Source organism: Aquarana catesbeiana, linkage group LG01 (genome assembly GCF_042186555.1).
Source record: "Aquarana catesbeiana isolate 2022-GZ linkage group LG01, ASM4218655v1, whole genome shotgun sequence".
Lineage (NCBI taxonomy): Eukaryota > Metazoa > Chordata > Amphibia > Anura > Ranidae > Aquarana > Aquarana catesbeiana.
In genome coordinates, this window is record NC_133324.1 from 628,524,077 (window position 1) to 628,543,834 (window position 19,758).

A 19,758-nucleotide genomic window follows, 5' to 3' on the forward strand; every position below is an offset into this window, starting at 1 on the left:
GGCTGGTGCTTGCCAGTTCAGCAAAACGCTACCAAAAAAACTGTTAGCGATTGCAGGGATCAGGCCTGACTCTGCGAACGCTGCAGTTATGCGTTTAGTGTTTTGTAAGCGACAGTGATCGATCGATACTGCCCTTGGGTGGGCTGGGCCGGGCGGAGGGGCAAAACGCAGGTGCTAGCAGGTATCTGGGCTGATCCCGCTAACACTGTGTTTTTGGGAACCCTAAACTGCTGGGGACGCTAGTATAGATCTGATCGGATCAGATATTGATCCATACAGATACTATACCACTAAGGGAGGCGTATGCTGCGTGCGTGGGTGTTAGCGGTACTGGCGCTAATCTGACGCTGCCTGGGGCGACGCATATCACCGCCGGGCGATCAGGGGGCTAAACCTTTATTCGGTAATAAACGGCGGGTGCCCTGACACTATAAAAAATAAACGAACTAACCAGCGTCGCCCGTAACACTTATACACTTATACAGTGATCAGTGGTGAAAGGGTTAACTAGGGGGCAATCAAGGGGTTAAAAGCTTTATTAGATAGTATATGGGGGTCCCTGTCGCTATAAAACGCTGACGGCGAACCTAAATATTTACGTCCCTAACTAGCGTCACCAGCGACACTAATACAGCGATCAGAAAAATGATCGCTTAGCGACACTGGTGACGGGGGGTGATCAAGGGGTTAAAACTTTATTAGGGGGGGTTGGGGGGGTTAGGGGGGTATCCTAGACCTACAGGGGGCTAATACTCACTGCCCTTCCACTTCTAACTGTCACAAACTGACACCATGCAGTAATCAGAAAAAAAAACACTGCTTGGTGTCAGTTTGACAGGGGGGGGAGGGGTGCTTGGGGGTGATCGGGGGGGCGATCGGGGGGGGGATCGGGGGTGTAAAGTATGCCTGGCATGTTCTACTGTGTGTGTGTGTATGTTTTGTGCACTTACATGTCTTCTCTCCTCGGCGCTGGAACGGAAACTGCCAAGCCGAGATGAGATGACATCCCATCCTCTGCCTGTGTGTACTATACACAGACAGGGGATGTTTCTCATTGGCTGGGAGCGATCGCGAGGGGGGGGCCACGATCGGATGGCCTCCCCCTCATCACGGAACGCTCCCAGACAAAAGCCGACCGCCGCTGGCACCGGGGGGGGGGTCCGATTGGACCCCCCGCCCGCGGGAAGGCAATCACGTACCAGGTACGTGATTTTGCCTGCCCGTGCCGCTCTGTTCACGTATATATGCGTGAGGCGGTCGGCAAGTGGTTAAGGGGGCAAATCCTTCCGGTCCTTAGGTGGTTAAAATATAACTAAAGGCAAAACTTTATTAGTTTTGGATGCAGTGCAGAGGAATTGGATCACCAGTCACTTTTTATTACTGTCTGTGCCCCCGTTAAGGAGATTTGCCCTCTCTATTTGTCCTGTTTACCATTATCATTAAAAGTAAAAGAAAACCCAAATTTTTGGGTTGTCCCCAGAAAAACAATAGAAGGGAAATCTTCCAAAGGGGACACTAGTTCTGGTGACTTGGGGGTCCCCAAGGAATTCCCTTAATTTACTGGGATTTCCTATTATTTACTCTTTGAGAAAGTGAAAGGAAATATCTGCAATGGGACAAATATGGCGAACAAAAATCTGACAGGGGTTATAACCCTCCCTTGCTCTATTCAAAATTAAAAAAAGTTTTGCCTATAGTTCTACTTTAAATCTTTCCCACCCTGACAGCCCAGCACTAAAATTGACACCTGCCTACATCCATGCCCCCCCCCCCCCAATAAAGAGGACCTGTCACCAGCCATCAAAGTACCTGTCACAACCCATCAAAGTACCTGTCACAGTTCATCTGAGTACCCCAGTACCTGTCATAGTCCATATGAGTACCTGTCACAGTCCATCTGAGTACCCGAGTACCTGTCACAGTCCATCTGAGTACCCGAGTACCTGTCACAGTCCATCTGAGTACCCGAGTATCTGTCACAGTCCATATAAGTACCCGAGTATCTGTCACAGTCCATATAAGTACCCGAGTACCTTTCACAGTCCATATAAGTACCCGAGTACCTGTCACAGTCCATATGAGTAACGGAGTACCTGTCACAGTCCATATGAGTACCCGAGTACCTGTCACAGTCCATGAGTACCTGAGTACCTGTCACAGTTCATATGAGTACCGAGTACCTGTCACCGCCCTTCAGAGTACCCGAATACCAGTCACCAGCCCATCAGAGTACCCGAGTACCTATCTGTAGCCCATGAAAGTACCCGAGTACCTGTCACCAGCCCATCAGAGTACCTGAGTACCTATCTGCAGCCCATCAGAGTACCCTAGTACCTGGCTGCAGCTCATCAAGTACCCCGAGTACCTGTCTCCAGCCTATCAGAGTACCCAAGTACCTATCTGCAGCCCATCAGAATACCCGAGTACCTATCTGCAGCCCATCAGAGTACTTGTGTGTGAAATAACCTGATAATATGACGATTTTGTAAAAAAAAAAAAAAAATCTTAATTTTGCAAAGAATTGTGGGAAAAAATTAAAACTTAAAAAACTCACCATGCTACTTACTTAATACCTTGGAATGTCTTCTTTCAAAAAAAGGGTCATTTTTTTTTTTTGGGGGGGGGGTATTTGTACTTTCCTGACTTGTTAGTGTCTCAAGAATTGAGATACACTTGATGTACTGAAGGCCTGATCAGATGTGATCAGTTTTCAGAGATTGGCATCATAGTTTGTAGACTCTATAACTTTCACAAAGACCAAATAATATACACTAATTTGGGTTATTTTTACCAAAGATATGTAGCAGTATAAATTTTGGCCAAAATGTATGAAGAAAAATTATTAGCAAAATTGTATGACAGAAACAAAGAAAATGCATCTTTTTCACAAAATTTACGGTCTTTTTTTATTTATAGCACAAAAAATAACCCCCCCCCCCCAACTAGTGATTAAATACCACCAAAAGAAAGCTCTATTTGTGTGAAAAAAAAGGACGCAAATTTCATACAGGTACAGTGTTGCATGACTGAGTAATTGTCATTCAAAATGTGAGAGCGCTGAAAGCTGAAAATTGGTCTGGGCAGGAAGTGGGTGTAAGTGCCCTGTATTGAGGTGGTTAAACAGAACACCACTGTGTCTTTTTCTGTGGAGACAGATCTGAATGGATGGCATCTGTTCTGATGCAGGAAAAATAATTTTGTTTATACTTTTGTCACTTATGATTGGTTTCTGCAACAACTATAAAAACAAAATAGATACAAAAACAGATGTAAAGCTAAACCCGTACTTAGTTTTTTCTTACCAAAAAACATGCCTGCACTGACGACACCTATATGAGAGGACCCTGAGGGAGTATGCTATGTAGTGAGCAATGCCAGTTGGACCCTTCTTTACCATATTTAATTACAAAAGAAATTGTCTCCATATATACTCTGTTGGGCTTTACATAGAAAACACTGGCAAGACCACAAATGAATATGGACCATTCAGCGTTGGTATTCAGTACCAATACAAGCGTGGTGACGTATAGTGAGATAATGAAAACAACCCAGAATCCACCGCTCATCCCCACTCCCACATCCGGCACTCTGGACGCACACTAACGTCATCACCAAGGCTCCGCCCAAGGGTCACAGCTAGGTGACGTCAGTCACTTCCAAAAGGAGTGCGCGTGCGTAGTACACTAGCGTAACTTTAGTGCGCATGCGTAGTGCAGTGACGTAACTTTCATGCGCACGCGTAGTGCATGCTTTGCGTCCCGATGGTTGTAGCGCGGTTTTGACAGAATTGGTCCTCTAATGGCGTTCAATTTCGCCTCCGCCGCGGGCACCGCGACCAACCAAGGTAGGCGGGCAGGCAAAAGGAGGGTCACTGGACCAATAGGCATTACACTTGTTTTCTCTGCAATGTATATATCGGTGACATCCTTTAGTATAGATGATGTGTACACCGTAATGTATCCTGACGGCCAGACTAATCTGGGCTGAGTGTCACTTTATGGGGATTTGTACGAACTGGAGCAGACTGGGACAGCTGTGCATGTTAACCAATTAGCTTCTGTCTCTCATTTTCAAAGCCTAGCTGAACAAGCTGATTGGTTGTCATGAACAGCTGCACCACAGTTTGTTTTTATTTAAATTCCTGTCAGCAGGCTGGTGTGTTGGGGAAATGAGTAATTTATATGCAGATCAAAATAAGACACTGGAGTGGAGTCTGGTTAGTTCAGGGGGAGAGAGAAGCAAGGTGTCTACCAATCTGTATTCGTTCCCTTTATACACTCTCACAGTGGGGAGTAAGAGCCCTTTCACACTGAGCGGTGGCCGCATTAGCGATAAAGCGGCACTAGCAGTGCTCTTTTAACCCCAAGGAAGTCGTTAAAACCGCCTCTGTTGTGGCGCTTTGGAAGCGCTGCCCATTCATTTCAATGGGCAGGGCATTTTGGGAGTGCTAAATACAGCGCTCGCAAACCGCCCCAAAGATGCTGCTTGCAGGACTTTTCCTAAAGTCCCGCAAGCGCACCGCCCCAGTGTGAAAAGTTATACTGAATTGAATGGGAGGCGGTTTTCAGGTGCTATTTAGAAGCTCCCGTGAAAGGGTTCTTCCTAAACCTGGAGCAGTTGTGCATAGTAACCAATCGGCGTCTCCCTTCAGCTTGTTTGGTTCAGCTTTGAGAATGAGAGCTGCTTGCTGTTAAGGATGAATTCAGGCGTGTTTGCAAGTGCAGAGCCCGCCAGGAAGTCGGCACTGCAGAGCGCTTATTGCAAGCAGTGAGTCATTTTCCCGGTCCGCAGCTGCAGAGATCGGGAAATGTCTCACTGCCTGTATTTGGCGCAGTGCCTACTTCTAGATGCTCCAGATTCTGTATGTCACAGTCTCAACAAAGTCACCTCTAAAAGATCAGTGTAAATTACAGTGTTACCAGTCAGCATCAGATCTGGTGTAGTTGCTGTATGTCACATTTTACATGGATAAAGCCGCAACTCGTTTAAAAACTCATAAGCTAATGTCCATATCCTGGTGCTACTTGTAGTGTTTTGGTACCCTAAAAAAAAAGAAAGCTAAAAGGATCCTGCTCCTTTAAAGCATGAATAACAGCACAGTGCTTGTGCTGTGTAAATTGGCCCCTTCTATCACCTGAAATGCCTGGCTAATCCTGTCTGGTTCTGCCCTATCCCCTGTAAACTGACCACGGTTTATCATGGCTGCTGTACCCTGACACCGTGGTCGGTTTACATGCCTCTGTCATCCGCAGCTCTCCTGTGTCCTCCTCCATGCCTGTCAGGTCTATGTCTACTGGGTTCTTGCAGCCAGCCCCCTGGTGATCTGAAGCATGGCAACCAATCAGTTTACAGCTTTCATTTTTAAAGCTTAAAAGTATACTAAATGCGACTTTTTTTTTTTTTTTAGTTTTGGATAGAGTGCAGAGGGATTAGAACACCTATTAGGTTTTTCATTTGTGTCTGTGCCCCTGTTAAGGAGATTCACCCTTTCTTTTTATCCTGATTACCATTGTCATTGAAAGTAAAAGAAAATAACACATTTAGGGTTGTCCCCAGAAAAGTAATAGAGTGGAAATCTTCCAATGGGGACACTACTTCTGGTAAGCTGGTGTCCCCAAGGAATTTTCTTAATTTGCAGGATTTTCCTCTCACTTCCTGTTGGGCTATGGGACAGGAAGTGAGGGGGAATCTCTGCAAAAGGACACAGTTGGTGAAAAAAAAACCTGACGGGTTATGCGCGCGCCCCCCCCCCCCCCCCGCTCTATCCAAAGTTTAAAAAAAAAAGTTTTGCATTGCATGTAGTTCTACTTTAAAGTGGTTTTAAACCCTGAGGCTGTCAGTCAGCTGGAGGTCCATCCGTCACCTTTTTTCTCTAAGACACCTTTCACGTGGGGGCAGTTTTCATGCGCTTTAGTGCTGGAAATAGCCTCTGCTAACCGCCTCCCATGCATTCAAGAGTGACTTTTCACACTCGGCCGATGCGCTTGCGGGACGTTCCGAGAAGTCCTGCAAGCTGCATCTTTCTGTTTTTAGCACTCCCAAAACGCCCTGCCCATTGGAATGAATCGGCAGTGCTACCGTAGCACCTGAAAAGTGCTTCAGAAGCGCCGCTACACGTAAGTTTTTAACCCCTTCTTTGGGGTTAAAAGCACCCCTCTAGTGGCCGAAAAACGTGACTTAAACAGCGGTAAAGCGCTGCTAAAACGAGTGTCGCTTTATTGCGAACATGGCCACAGCCCCAGTGTAAAAGGGGTCTTATTGTTAGGAAAACTTGTCAGAAGTGTTTAATGCTGATAGCAGAGGAACAAAGCAGCAGACAGAAATTCTGTTTAGTGTTTGTAATTGAGATAAGTACACACTATAGAGGGATATGATTTGTTCATATTTAATGTCTGAGGTTTACAACGACTTTAATTTAACGAGCATATGATAGAAGCTGATTGGTTGTTGTGAACAGCTGCTCTAGATTGTCTGCTCCAGTTTTAGTAAATCCCCCCCCCGCCCACCAAATATACCTATTCCTTGTCAGTGACTTTATGAACTAAATCGAAAGCCAGGAAGTAAGCGTTTTCAAAAGGTCAGCAATGGTGGCTTCCATATTTCTTTTAGCAGCAGTCAACGTAAAGTGATTGTAAAGCTTCAATCCCCCCCCCCCCCCCCCAAAATAATAATAATATACTTACCTGCTCAGAGCGGTCCCTTTCCTCCCATTCTGGGGTTCCCTGCCTGCGTTCTCAGCTTCTTAACTTTTCCAAGTGCCTACATAGAAAGCTGCTTGCTATTGGGGCACTCGTGCAGGTTCGATCCCAAGCCAGGCTGTGTGCGTTTACAGACACATGCAGCATGGCTTGGCCCTGCTGCTCTCTCCCTCCTTACAGGATTTGATTGACAGCAGCAGGAGCCAATGCTGCCTCTGAGTTCTGTGAGATGAGAGAGAGTAGGGCTGCTGCTCTCGGGCACAGCACTAGAAGGAGATAGGACTCAGGACTCAGGTAAGTATTGGGGGGAGGCGGTTAATAAAAGGTTAAAGTAGAGTTGTTGATCTCCTCCATCCTTTTTCAGACTCTCTATATGCGCTCACTCCAGCAATAGATGCTCTTTTGTGCCCTGGATCAGCTTCTTTATGGTGACTGTGCAATGGGTGTCAGCATGGCATCTTGTAGTCATCATCAGGGTGCATGTGACAGGGTAACTACATAGAAGCACAATTACGGTACAGTTGTCACCCTATAAAATGAAGTGCTTGAGCAAGAACCCTCATGGTCGGATCACAGGGTATTCTTTTAATGAAAGCTGCAGATTTAAAAGATTCACATGATTGTAAAGGAAAAAATATTAAAAATAAAATAACAAACATGCCATACTTACCTGCTCTGTGCAATGGTTTTGATCCCCTTTTAGGATCCCCTGCCGGCGCGCTGGTCCTCTCCCCCTTGCCGAGTTCCCCTATAGCAAGCCGCTTGCTGTGGGGGGGAACTCATGCATGCTCGCTCTGAGCCAGTTCTCTGCGTCCATAAGATATAGAAAGTGAGGCTCAGCCCCGCTCCTACATAACTGGCTGTGATTGATAGCACTGGGAGCCAATGGCTCCTGCTGCTCCATTTCAGCCAATCACGAGGGAGAGACTTGGGAGAGCCTCAGGTCTTGTGCACAACGCTAGCTTGAGATCAAGCTTAGGTAAGTATTAGCGGGGGCAGAGGTGGGAGCTGCACATGAAGGTTTTTTTTTTTTTTTAGCTTCATGCATAGAATGCATGAAGCTAAAAAAACCTTCAGCCTTTACAACCACTTTAAAAATGTTTATGGTTATATGAGTACTTTGTGATTTTGTTTTGATTGAACTTTATAAAGGGAGCAACAACCCTTTCTTGATACTGCTACAGTAGTATGAAGCACTTGAAAAGTTTTTAAAAAATCTTTGGAAGCTTGTTTTGGTCAAGCTTTGCTGTACTTTTAATACGTGTAGCAAAGCTTCAGTCTTTCACTTTTAGTGTATTTTGTACAACAGGCACAACTGGCTTTTCCCTGGGAAGTTTTACTCCCAAGACTACAGCATCAGGTTTTGGATTTGGTAACACTACCACAGCAGCATCAACAGGATTTGGCGGTAAGCTACCCTACCTTGGCAACAGAGCTCAAGATAATCACATTTTGTTACGTGATTGTAATTGCATTGTTTTTAAATAACAGTAGATTGATATGTTTTGGTGTAAGTGACAAAAAACCTACACACCTGCCTGTGGCTAATTTATGAAATGTTTTGTTTGTCACAATAGACTACAAAGAATATTTAACCTTTTTGTGTTTGTAGATAATGCGACTTGCTTTGCATTGTACATGTGTCAGGTAGTGCTTTTACATCTCCAAATCACTTTTCGCTTGCGTCATAAAAGATTTTCTCAAGTCACCTACCAGGGCATCATCTGAGAGAAGGCTCCTTCCACGTGAAACACGAATCATCCACCGTTATAAATAGTAACACATGCCTTTGTATATCCTCCGGACCAACAGGAGCATCACATGTTTATTTTTCAAAAAGGCTGTTGTGCTTGTTGCAGAAGTCTCCTCGTTGTCTGGCTGTTTTCCATGGCTCCAAAGGGTGCTGGGTATGCCTAGCCAGGGTTTTCCTGGGCGAATAGAGGACCATTCCTGACTCCATATGTCCAAAAACATCCAAACACCCCCCCCCCCCAACTGAACTGCTTTTTTTTCTGAGCCATCCCCCGGTGAGTACCTCTAGTGGACCCATTCAGTGAGCTCTCCATATTTTGGGGATTGTTTTTCTTTGGCAACTGTGGGAAAGTGCTACATCACTGCAGGGAGCTGGCTATTGACTTGATACCAGTGGGGGGGGGGGGGGGAGTTGCAAAGAGGAAACCCTCAGGAAATTTCAACTAATTTTGAAACTCAAGCCTTCAAAACAAGGTATAATACAAAGTTTTGCATTGAATCAATTTATTCTATCAAAAACATAATACAACCAGGTATACGCATAGCAACACTGGACATCAAAGATGCCTATTTGCATGTCTCCATAAAACAAAGTCACCAACAATATTTGAGATTTGTGATAAGGGGTCCGCAAGACATTGTACACCTTTAATACTCTGCCTTACTATTGGCCTCTTCTTGGTGCCAGGGATATTTATACAAATATTAGCAGAAGCACTCAGAAGTCAGACTAAGGGGGGATTGGTATAATCCCCCTACCTAAACAGCCTCCTGATCTTTTCCAACTCAAAGTGTAGAAGACAATCTGAGAACAGCAATTCAACACCTCAAAAATCTGGGGTGGATAGTGAACGAAAAGTCTCCCTGAACGCCAACTCAAACAATCACTTACCTAGTCTATGTAGTGGACAGTAAACGAACCAAAGTCTTTCTCACATAAACTCACAGAAGAAATAAGAGGAAGGGGAGTTTACTCTGACCTATTTTCAACGAAGAAAGCCTCAGGGAAATTCTGACTAATTTTGAACCATGGGGGATTTGATTTAAATCACTAGTAAAAAAGGCTTTATTTAAATCATAATTTTTAACCACTTGCCGACCGCCGCACGACTATATACGTCGACAGAGCGGCACGGGCAGGCAAAAGGACGTATATGTACGTCCTTGCCTGCCCGCGGGTGGGGGGTCCGATCGGACCCCCCCCCCGGTGCCTGCGGCGGTCGGCAAATCTCCCCCGGCGATCGGAGGTGAGGGGGAGGCCATCCATTCGTGGCCCCCCCCTCGCGATCGCTCTCAGCCAATGGGATCATTTCCCTGCCTCTGTATTGTACACAGAGGCAGAGGAAATGATGTCATCTCTCCTCGGCTCGGTATTTTCCGTTCCGGGCCGAGGAGAGAAGACTGCAATGTAAGTGCACCAACACTACACACACAGTAGAACATGCCAGGCACACAAAACACCCCGATCCCCCCCCCGATCGCCCCCCGATCCCCCCCCAATCACCCCCCCCCCCCCCTGTCACAAACTGACACCAGCAGTTTTTTTTTTTTTTTTTTTTTTTTTCTGATTACTGTATTGGTGTCAGTTTGTGACAGTTACAGTGTCAGGGCAGTGAGTGTTAGGCCCCCTGTAGGTCTAGGGTACCCCCCTAACCCCCCCTAATAAAGTTTTAACCCCTTGATCACCCCCTGTCACCAGTGTCGCTAAGCGATCATTTTTCTGATCGCTGTATTAGTGTCGCTGGTGATGCTAGTTAGGGACGTAAATATTTAGGTTCGCCGTCAGAGTTTTATAGCGACAGGGACCCCCATATACTATCTAATAAATGTTTTAACCCCTTGATTGCCCCCTAGTTAACCCTTTCACCACTGATCACTGTATAACCGTTACGGGTGACGCTGGTTAGTTTGTTTATTTTTTATAGTGTCAGGGAACCCGCCGTTTATTACCGAATAAAGATTTAGCCCCCTGATCGCCCGGCGGTGATATGCGTCGCCCCAGGCAGGGTCAGATTAGCGCCAGTACCGCTAACACCCACGCACGCAGCATACGCCTCCCTTAGTGGTATAGTATCTGATCGCATCAATATCTGATCCGATCAGATCTATACTAGCGTCCCCAGCAGTTTAGGGTTCCCAAAAACGCAGTGTTAGCGGGATCAGCCCAGATACCTGCTAGCACCTGCGTTTTGCCCCTCCGCCCAGCTCGGCCCAGCCCACCCAAGTGCAGTATCGATCGATCACTGTCACTTACAAAACACTAAACGCATAACTGCAGCGTTCGCAGAGTCAGGCCTGATCCCTGCGATCGCTAACAGTTTTTTTGGTAGCATTTTGGTGAAATGGCAAGCACCAGCCCCAGGCAGCGTCAGGTTAGTGCCAGTACCACTGACACCCACGCACCGTACACCTCCCTTAGTGGTATAGTATCTGAACGCATCAATATCTGATCCCATCAGATCTATACTAGCGTCCCCAGCAGTTTAGGGTTCCCACAAACGCAGTGTTAGCGGGATCAGCCCAGATACCTGCTAGCAACTGCGTTTTACCCCTCCGCCCGGCCCAGCCCAGCCCACCCAAGTGCAGTATCGATCGATCACTGTCACTTACAAAACACTAAACGCATAACTGCAGCGTTCGCAGAGTCAAGCCTGATCCCTGCGATCGCTAACAGTTTTTTTTGTAGCGTTTTGGTGAACTGGCAAGCACCAGCCCCAGGCAGCGTCAGGTTAGTGCCAGTAGCGCTAACACCCACGCACGCACTGTACACCTCCCTTAGTGGTATAGTATCTGAACTGATCAATATCTGATCCGATCAGATCTATACTGGCGTCCCCAGCAGTTTAGGGTTCCCAAAAACGCAGTGTTAGCGGGATCAGCCCAGATACCTGCTAGCACCTGCGTTTTGCCCCTCCGCCCGGCCCAGACCAGCCCACCCAAGTGCAGTATCGATCGATCACTGTCACTTACAAAACACTAAATGCATAACTGCAGCGTTCGCAGAGTCAGGCCTGATCCCTGCGATCGTTAACAGTTTTTTTGGTAGCGTTTTGGTGAACTGGCAAGCGCCAGCGGCCTAGTACACCCCGGTCGTAGTCAAACCAGCACTGCAGTAACACTTGGTGACGTGGCGAGTCCCATAAGTGCAGTTCAAGCTGGTGAGGTGGCAAGCACAAGTAGTGTCCCGCTGCCACCAAAAAGACAAACACAGGCCCGTCGTGCCCATAATGCCCTTCCTGCTGCATTCGCCAATCCTAATTGGGAACCTACCGCTTCTGCAGCGCCCGTACTTCCCCCATTCACATCCCCAACCAAATGCAGTCGGCTGCATGAGAGGCATTTTTATGTCCTCCCGAGTACCCCTACCCAGCGAACCCCCCCAAAAAAGATGTTGTGTCTGCAGCAAGCGCGGATATAGGCATGACACCCGCTATTATTGTCCCTCCTGTCCTGACAATCCTGGTCTTTGCATTGGTGAATGTTTTGAACGCTACCATTCACTAGTTGAGTATTAGCGTACGGTACAGCATTGCACAGACTAGGCACACTTTCACAGGGTCTCCCAAGATGCCATCGCATTTTGAGAGACCCGAACCTGGAACCGGTTACAGTTACAAAAGGTACAGTTACAAAAAAAGTGTAAAAAAAAAAAAAAAAAAAAAACACAAACAAAAATATAAAATAAAAAATAATAGTTGTCGTTTTATTGTTCTCTCTCTATTCTCTCTCTCTCTATTCTCTCTATTGTTCTGCTCTTTTTTACTGTATTCTATTCTGCAATGTTTTATTGTTATTATGTTTTATCATGTTTGCTTTTCAGGTATGCAGTTTTTTATACTTTACCGTTTACTGTGCTTTATTGTTAGCCATATTTTTGTCTTCAGGTACAGCATTCACGACTTTGAGTGGTTATACCAGAATGATGCTTGCAGGTTTAGGTATCATCTTGGTATCATTCTTTTCAGCCAGCGGTCGGCTTTCATGTAAAAGCAATCCTAGCGGCTAATTAGCCTCTAGACTGCTTTTACAAGCAGAGAGAATGCCCCCCCCCCCCCCCCCCCCCATCGTCTTCCGTGTTTTTCTCTGGCTCTCCTGTCTCAACAGGGAACCTGAGAATGCAGCCGGTGATTCAGCCAGCTGACCATAGAGCTGATCAGAGACGAGAGTGGCTCCAAACATCTCTATGGCCTAAGAAACCGGAAGCTACGAGCATTTTATGACTTAGATTTCGCCGGATGTAAATAGCGCCATTGGGAAATTGGGGAAGCATTTTATCACACCGATCTTGGTGTGGTCAGATGCTTTGAGGGCAGAGGAGAAATCTAGGGTCTAATAGACCCCAATTTTTTCAAAAAAGAGTACCTGTCACTACCTATTGCTATCATAGGGGATATTTACATTCCCTGAGATAACAATAAAAATGATTAAAAAAAAAAAAAAATGAAAGGAACAGTTTTAAAATAAGATAAAAAAGCAAAAAAATAATAAAGAAAAAAAAAAAAAAAAAAAAAAAGCACCCCTGTCCCCCCTGCTCTCGCGCTAAGGCGAACGCAAGCGTCGGTCTGGCGTCAAATGTAAACAGCAATTGCACCATGCATGTGAGGTATCACCGCGACGGTCAGATCGAGGGCAGTAATTTTAGCAGTAGACCTCCTCTGTAAATCTAAAGTGGTAACCTGTAAAGGCTTTTAAAGGCTTTTAAAAATGTATTTATTTTGTTGTCACTGCACGTTTGTGCACAGTTGTAAAGCATGTCATGTTTGGTATCCATGTACTCGGCCTAAGATCATCTTTTTTATTTCATCAAACATTTGGGCAATATAGTGTGTTTTAGTGCATTAAAATGTAAAAAAGTGTGTTTTTTCCCCAAAAAATGCGTTTGAAAAATCGCTGCGCAAATACTGTGTGAAAAAAAAAAATTAAACACCCACCATTTTAATCTGTAGGGCATTTGCTTTAAAAAAATATATAATGTGTGGGGGTTCAAAGTAATTTTCTTGCAAAAAAAAATAATTTTTTCATGTAATCAAAAAGTGTCAGAAAGGGCTTTGTCTTCAAGTGGTTAGAAGAGTGGGTGATGTGTGACATAAGCTTCTAAATGTTGTGCATAAAATGCCAGGACAGTTCAAACCCCCCCAAATGACCCCATTTTGGAAAGTAGACACCCCAAGCTATTTGCTGAGAGGCATGTCGAGTCCATGGAATATTTTATATTGTGACACAAGTTGCGGGAAAGAGACAAATTATTATTATTTTTTTTTTTTTTTGCACAAAGTTGTCACTAAATGATATATTGCTCAAACATGCCATGGGAATATGTGAAATTACACCCCAAAATACATTCTGTTGCTTCTCCTGAGTACGGGGATACCACATGTGTGAGACTTTTTGGGAGCCTAGCCGGGTACGGGACCCCGAAAACCAAGCACCGCCTTCAGGCTTTCTAAGGGCGTAAATTTTTGATTTCACTCTTCACTGCCTATCACAGTCTCGGAGGCCATGGAATGCCCAGGTGGCACAAACCCCCCCCCAAATGACCCCATTTTGGAAAGTAGACACCCCAAGCTATTTGCTGAGAGGTATAGTGAGTATTTTGCAGACCTCACTTTTTGTCACAAAGTTTTGAAAATTAAAAAAAGAAAAAAAAAATTTTTTTTTTTGTCTTTCTTCATTTTCAAAAACAAATGAGAGCTGCAAAATACTCACCATGCCTCTCAGCAAATAGCTTGGGGTGTCTACTTTCCAAAATGGGGTCATTTGGGGGGGTTTTGTGCCACCTGGGCATTCCATGGCCTCCGAAACTGTGATAGGCAGTGAAGAGTGAAATCAAAAATGTACACCCTTAGAAATCCTGAAGGCGGTGATTGGTTTTCGGGGTCCCGTACGCGGCTAGGCTCCCAAAAAGTCCCACACATGTGGTATCCCCATACTCAGGAGAAGCAGCTAAATGTATTTTGGGGTGCAATTCCACATATGCCCATGACCTGTGTGAGCAATATATCATTTAGTGACAACTTTGTGCAAAAAAAAAAAAAAAAAATAAATAAATTGTCACTTTCCCGCAACTTGTGTCAAAATATAAAATATTCCATGGACTCAACATGCCTCTCAGCAAATAGCTTGGGGTGTCTACTTTCCAAAATGGGGTCATTTGGGGGGGGTTTGTGCCATCTGGGCATTTTATGGCCTTCAAAACTGTGATAGGTAGTGAGGAGTAAAATCAAAAATGTACGCCCTTAGAAATCCTGAAGGCAGTGATTGGTTTTCGGGGCCCCGTATGCGGCTAGGCTCCCAAAAAGTCCCACACATGTGGTATCCCCATACTCAGGAGAAGCAGCTAAATGTATTTTGGGGTGCAATTCCACATAGGCCCATGGCCTGTGTGAGCAATATATCATTTAGTGACAACTTTTTGTAATTTTGTTTTTTTTTTTTTTTTTTTTTCATTATTCAATCACTTGGGACAAAAAAAATGAATATTCAATGGGCTCAACATGCCTCTCAGCAATTTCCTTGGGGTGTCTACTTTCCAAAATGGGGTCATTTGTGGGGGTTTTGTACTGCCCTGTCATTTTAGCACCTCAAGAAATGACATAGGCAGTCATAAATTAAAGACTGTGTAAATTCCAGAAAATGTACCCTAGTTTGTAGGCGCTATAACTTTTGCGCAAACCAATAAATATACACTTATTGACATTTTTTTTACCAAAGACATGTGGCCAAATACATTTTGGCCTAAATGTATGACTAAAATTGAGTTTATTGGATTTTTTTTAGAACAAAAAGTAGAAAATATCATTTTTTTTCAAAATTTTCGGTCTTTTTCCGTGTATAGCGCAAAAAATAAAAACGGCAGAGGTGATCAAATACCATCAAAAGAAAGCTCTATTTGTGGGAAGAAAAGGACGCAAATTTCGTTTGGTTACAGCATTGCATGACCGCGCAATTAGCAGTTAAAGCGACGCAGTGCCAAATTGTAAAAAGTGCTCTGGTCAGGAAGGGGGTAAATCCTTCCGGGGCTGAAGTGGTTAAAGCGCAACTGTCATCTCTGTCCTGCGGTGGCTCCTCCTTTGACCCGCTGTTGACTCACAGTCCCATTCACTTTAATAGGATGGCTGGTGATGCGGCAGTGACACAACAAGGTGAGGGACATGGCGGCAGCAGGTGAGTGGATGCCCGCTAACAGGCGCTGCCATGATGGATCTGAAATGACAGGTGCTCTTTAAATGTAAGGACTTCTTGTTAGTTAGAATCTTTTAATATTTGCTAACAAAATGAAGGTTTCCTATTTAGAATAATAAGCTGTCAGGTTAGTAAAACAGCGATATCACAACCGATTTCAAACATACAGTTTGAAAAATACTTGAAATTACTGCGCTTACCAAGCACAAAAATGTGATGCAGCAGATAGCATCACAATCAATGTGTCAAAATTGAAAGGATGATAAGTGGATACAAGTGCAGTGCTAGATAACAAAAAATATATCTGTATGACAGGTATAAAGCGTTTGCTATAACCGAGTGCATAGAAGCTAATGCAATAAACCATGTGAGGGGTAGACTGCATGGACAAGTCAACAATAACTCATAAACTGCAAAAGCAAGTAAACAGTGACTCATTAATAGTGCATTAGTGCAAACTGAATCCAAAAAACAACACAAATGCATATGTGCAATGAAATTAAGTAATTAAAGTGAATAAAGATAAGTTAATTTAAAGAGCAAACGTGGTCTGCTGAATAGTCCACACTGTGAGCCAAGCTGATGAGAGTGGAATCAAAGGCAAATAGAAGAACCAAGGTTGATGTCAGATCACCCGGGATAGTGCGTCCTTCACCTAGGGTAAGGGATAGGTACTCTTACCAGAAACTGTGGACCCATGTGCACGCAGCAGTGAGTCAGCCAAGTTTAGTGGTAGGGAACCAGAACTCCAATACGGATCACTGAATGTCCTGGTGATGCAAACAACGATCCCATCCAATGGATGTTCAAACATGGGGGTCATAAAAAGAAAAAATCGCCTCTGTCAGCGGCCCGAGCTTATGAGGTACAGTTTGTAGTGTACATAGATTTGCAAAACAATGGGATAAAGGAATATTCCTGAACTTTGTTTTATCTCATGGTTACTGTGAAATTGTGTAAATGCATTAATGCAGTGCATGTTATCTCAGCTTGCAAAGCTTGGATTCATTGAATGTGTTTACCAGAAATTTAAATAATGCAAAATATACAGCCTCGTGCTACGTAACCAAGCTCCATTTAATGCTGAAAAAGCTAAATTATTAATATATCTGAAATAGAAAACTATATTTAGATCTTTACTCCAAAAGCATTTTATTAGTATAAATCTGATTTTAAATTTTTTTTTTTTTTTTTTTTTATATCATTGATTTTTATCCACCCTGTTTTGAACGTAAAGCCTTTAAACAAGAAGGAAATTTAAAAATAATTTTGTATTCCATCAAGAACATAATACAGCCAAAAGCATTCATGGCAACACTGGACCTAAAGACGCCTATTCTCAATGGAATGGGAATCCAACAATGCTAGAAAACTCAATGCAGATTCCCCTATGGGTCAAAGATTCCATGAGACGAAACAATGCAATTAGTATAACGGATGCAAGTGTGTGGGATGGAGTGCACATTTAAAAGACATACTAGTACCTGGAACAAGATATGGGCCCAGAAATGAGAGAATTGAAGGCAGTGGAATGAGCTTTATTACTTCAAGAAACTGATCAGGGGCAGACAGGTACAGGTTTGGTTGGAGAATGTCACCATCATTGCCTACATCAACAGACAAGGGGGCACCCTCTCACTTTTTGATGGCCCTGGAGAGCTGAGTGCAGGGCTGCGGATGACGAAGGGACATAAGCTGACCATGGTGGTCAGGGCTCAGCAGCCCTAATTTTCGCAGGCATCGCAGAGAAGGGGATACAGGAAGTGGGAGGATTAGCCAGGTTTTTTATTTATTTATTTTTTTTTACAGCTCAGAGGGGAACAGATTGCACAGCAAAAGCACTGTGCTGTTTAATCTGCTTTAAGGGACCAGGATCTTGTTAACACAAAAACACTTTAAAACAATTCTGTTGGGTTCTTTGGTGTCAGGATGCAGTGTGAGCAAAATCCAAGCGCTCTCCAGCTCAGGACACTACTGTACCATCTTCATGGACAAGATGGTCCTAATAACAGATCCAAGTTTTCCTGCCAAGAGTATTCTCTGTGTTTCACAGGGCACAAGATGTCATTATTCCCCTCATTCTGTGCAAATATGCCAAACAAGAAACATCCTATAGACTGTAAATTAGATGTCCCATAGTCTACTTGAACAGCTAAAAGACTGGAAAAAGACATCAGCAATGTTTGTCGTCCACCAAAGGTCACAAAGCCTCCAAAAGCACAAACATACTTCCTTAGATGCTGCCTTGGAAAATTACTTGAGAAACGTATTTTCTGGGAATCTTCCAGGGCAGCACAGCTACCCAGCCCTAAGTTTTGTAATGGCTGGTATTTTTTTTTCTTAGTAAGTATTAATATAATTGCACTTCTTTGACCTGTTGCTTTTTCTGTACTTTTTGTATGACTGAGGTGTATAAGCATGGGTCACTTTTTATAAGGGTGGATGTGTTTCCTGTTTTAGTGGGAGGAGCCTTTTCTCAGATGTTGCCCTGGAAGATTCCCAGAAAATGAGTTACCAAGTACCTAACTGTTTATCTATGACGAAAACCACTCTCTTAAACCTTCTAATAAATGGTACAATGCTGGCAGAAAAGAGTTAGAGATGGAATTGCTTATTTTGTGTTAATTATACTATTTGTTCATAAGAGCTGGGGGGATCGGGTTAAGTGAAGTTTTATGCTTCTCACTTCACCTCCCAAGTTTCGATATAGCTCAGAATGTAAGTCAAAGGGATATAATATATCCCATGTAATATGATTTCTGATCACCCTTCGCCAAGGCAGCGTATTGCATAGTGTGATGCTGCTGGCAAAAGGAGGAGTGCCAGAATTCTGGGATGGTATAATTTAAAATTGTATGCAGTGTGCTTGTTTGAGGGGGTACAACCTGGCAAATAAACTTCTAGTTCTTGCTTTGCTAGGCTACTGTATCCTTCATGTGCTTGAATACTGGGGCTCATTCAGACAGGCATGGACACCCGTCCTGCATACTGAGCCACTGTTTTCTGCATTTACATCCTCCTTGAAAATGCACCCATGCAGCCTATAGAGGTGGATGCAGACACATTGACTGCACACACATGGCCAAACACAGCCACATTATAAGATTTGATATGCGTGCAGGAGCAAGTGGATGGCTCTAAACACAGGAAGGGGGGAATTTACTAAAACTGGAGCACACAGAATCTGGGCCAGCTGTGTAGAATAATTAGCTTCTAGGTTTTAGGATCCGTACACACTAGTGTGACTTGTTGTTATGTGACTTTGGACACATAAAGTTGCAGTCTATTGAATTCAATGGCACCTATTCCAACATTTGTGACTTTGAAAAGATTCCTGCATTACTTTGATGCATGACTTTGAAGACACACTAGTGTGAATAGAGTCTTATTGTCAAAAAAATTGAACAAGCTGACTTTGGAAACTGGTTATTATATACAGCTGCACCAGATTCTGTGTTCCAGTTTTAGTTGATCTTCCCTTTTGTTCGAATCTGTGCACCCACTGCTGCATGCATGTCAAATTTCGACATGTGGCTTTGTCTTAGCTGCTCCGTCTGCCTCCACTTCTATAGGCTGCTTGCACACAGCTCAAAGGTAGACGCAGGAAACAGGAGCTTAGCACATAGAATGGGCATTAACGTCTGTCTGAATGAACCTTTAGCCCCTGTTCACACCAGCGCGGCTTTGAAATTGCGGTTCTTTAGCACAATTTCAAAGCTGCACATCAGTGCGGTTTGCACTGCAAATTTCATTGTGACTTCATACAACAGAAGTCTATGCATGTCGCAATGAAGTCATCAAAGTAGTGCAGGAAACTTTATCAAAGTCGATGTGACGTGAGTCGCAGCTATTTGAACTGTTTCATTGCTGACAATGGGGCGCTACTTGTCATGCGATCTGGAATTGTCAAATTGCATGACAAATCTCACCTGTGTGAATGGGGGGCTTTTAGGCATGTTCTGCATATAGGATCCATCTCTACAATGTGAAAGTTTGACAATGGTGTACTATAGGACAAAATTGTTAGTGTATTCGTTTTTTTTTTAATACTGTTTACATAACATTTATTAATTTTAGATTAAAATGTATGCATTTTCTTAATTTTATTAGCTGAAATATGTCACAA

General features: G+C 44.0%; 1 protein-coding gene across 3 annotated transcripts in view; it reads left to right on the forward strand.

The window, feature by feature from the left end:
* The first annotated feature begins 3,689 nt into the window (after positions 1-3,689).
* Positions 3,690-19,758, forward strand: part of NUP54 (nucleoporin 54) — a 75,224-nt gene continuing 59,155 nt past the window's right edge. For all 3 annotated transcript variants that reach the window (XM_073600947.1, XM_073600948.1, XM_073600955.1), the window contains exons 1-2: positions 3,690-3,844; positions 8,008-8,106. In XM_073600947.1, the coding sequence (XP_073457048.1) occupies positions 3,799-3,844; positions 8,008-8,106 (145 nt within the window). In that variant the 5' untranslated portion in view covers positions 3,690-3,798. The remainder of the gene's footprint in view (positions 3,845-8,007; positions 8,107-19,758) is intronic.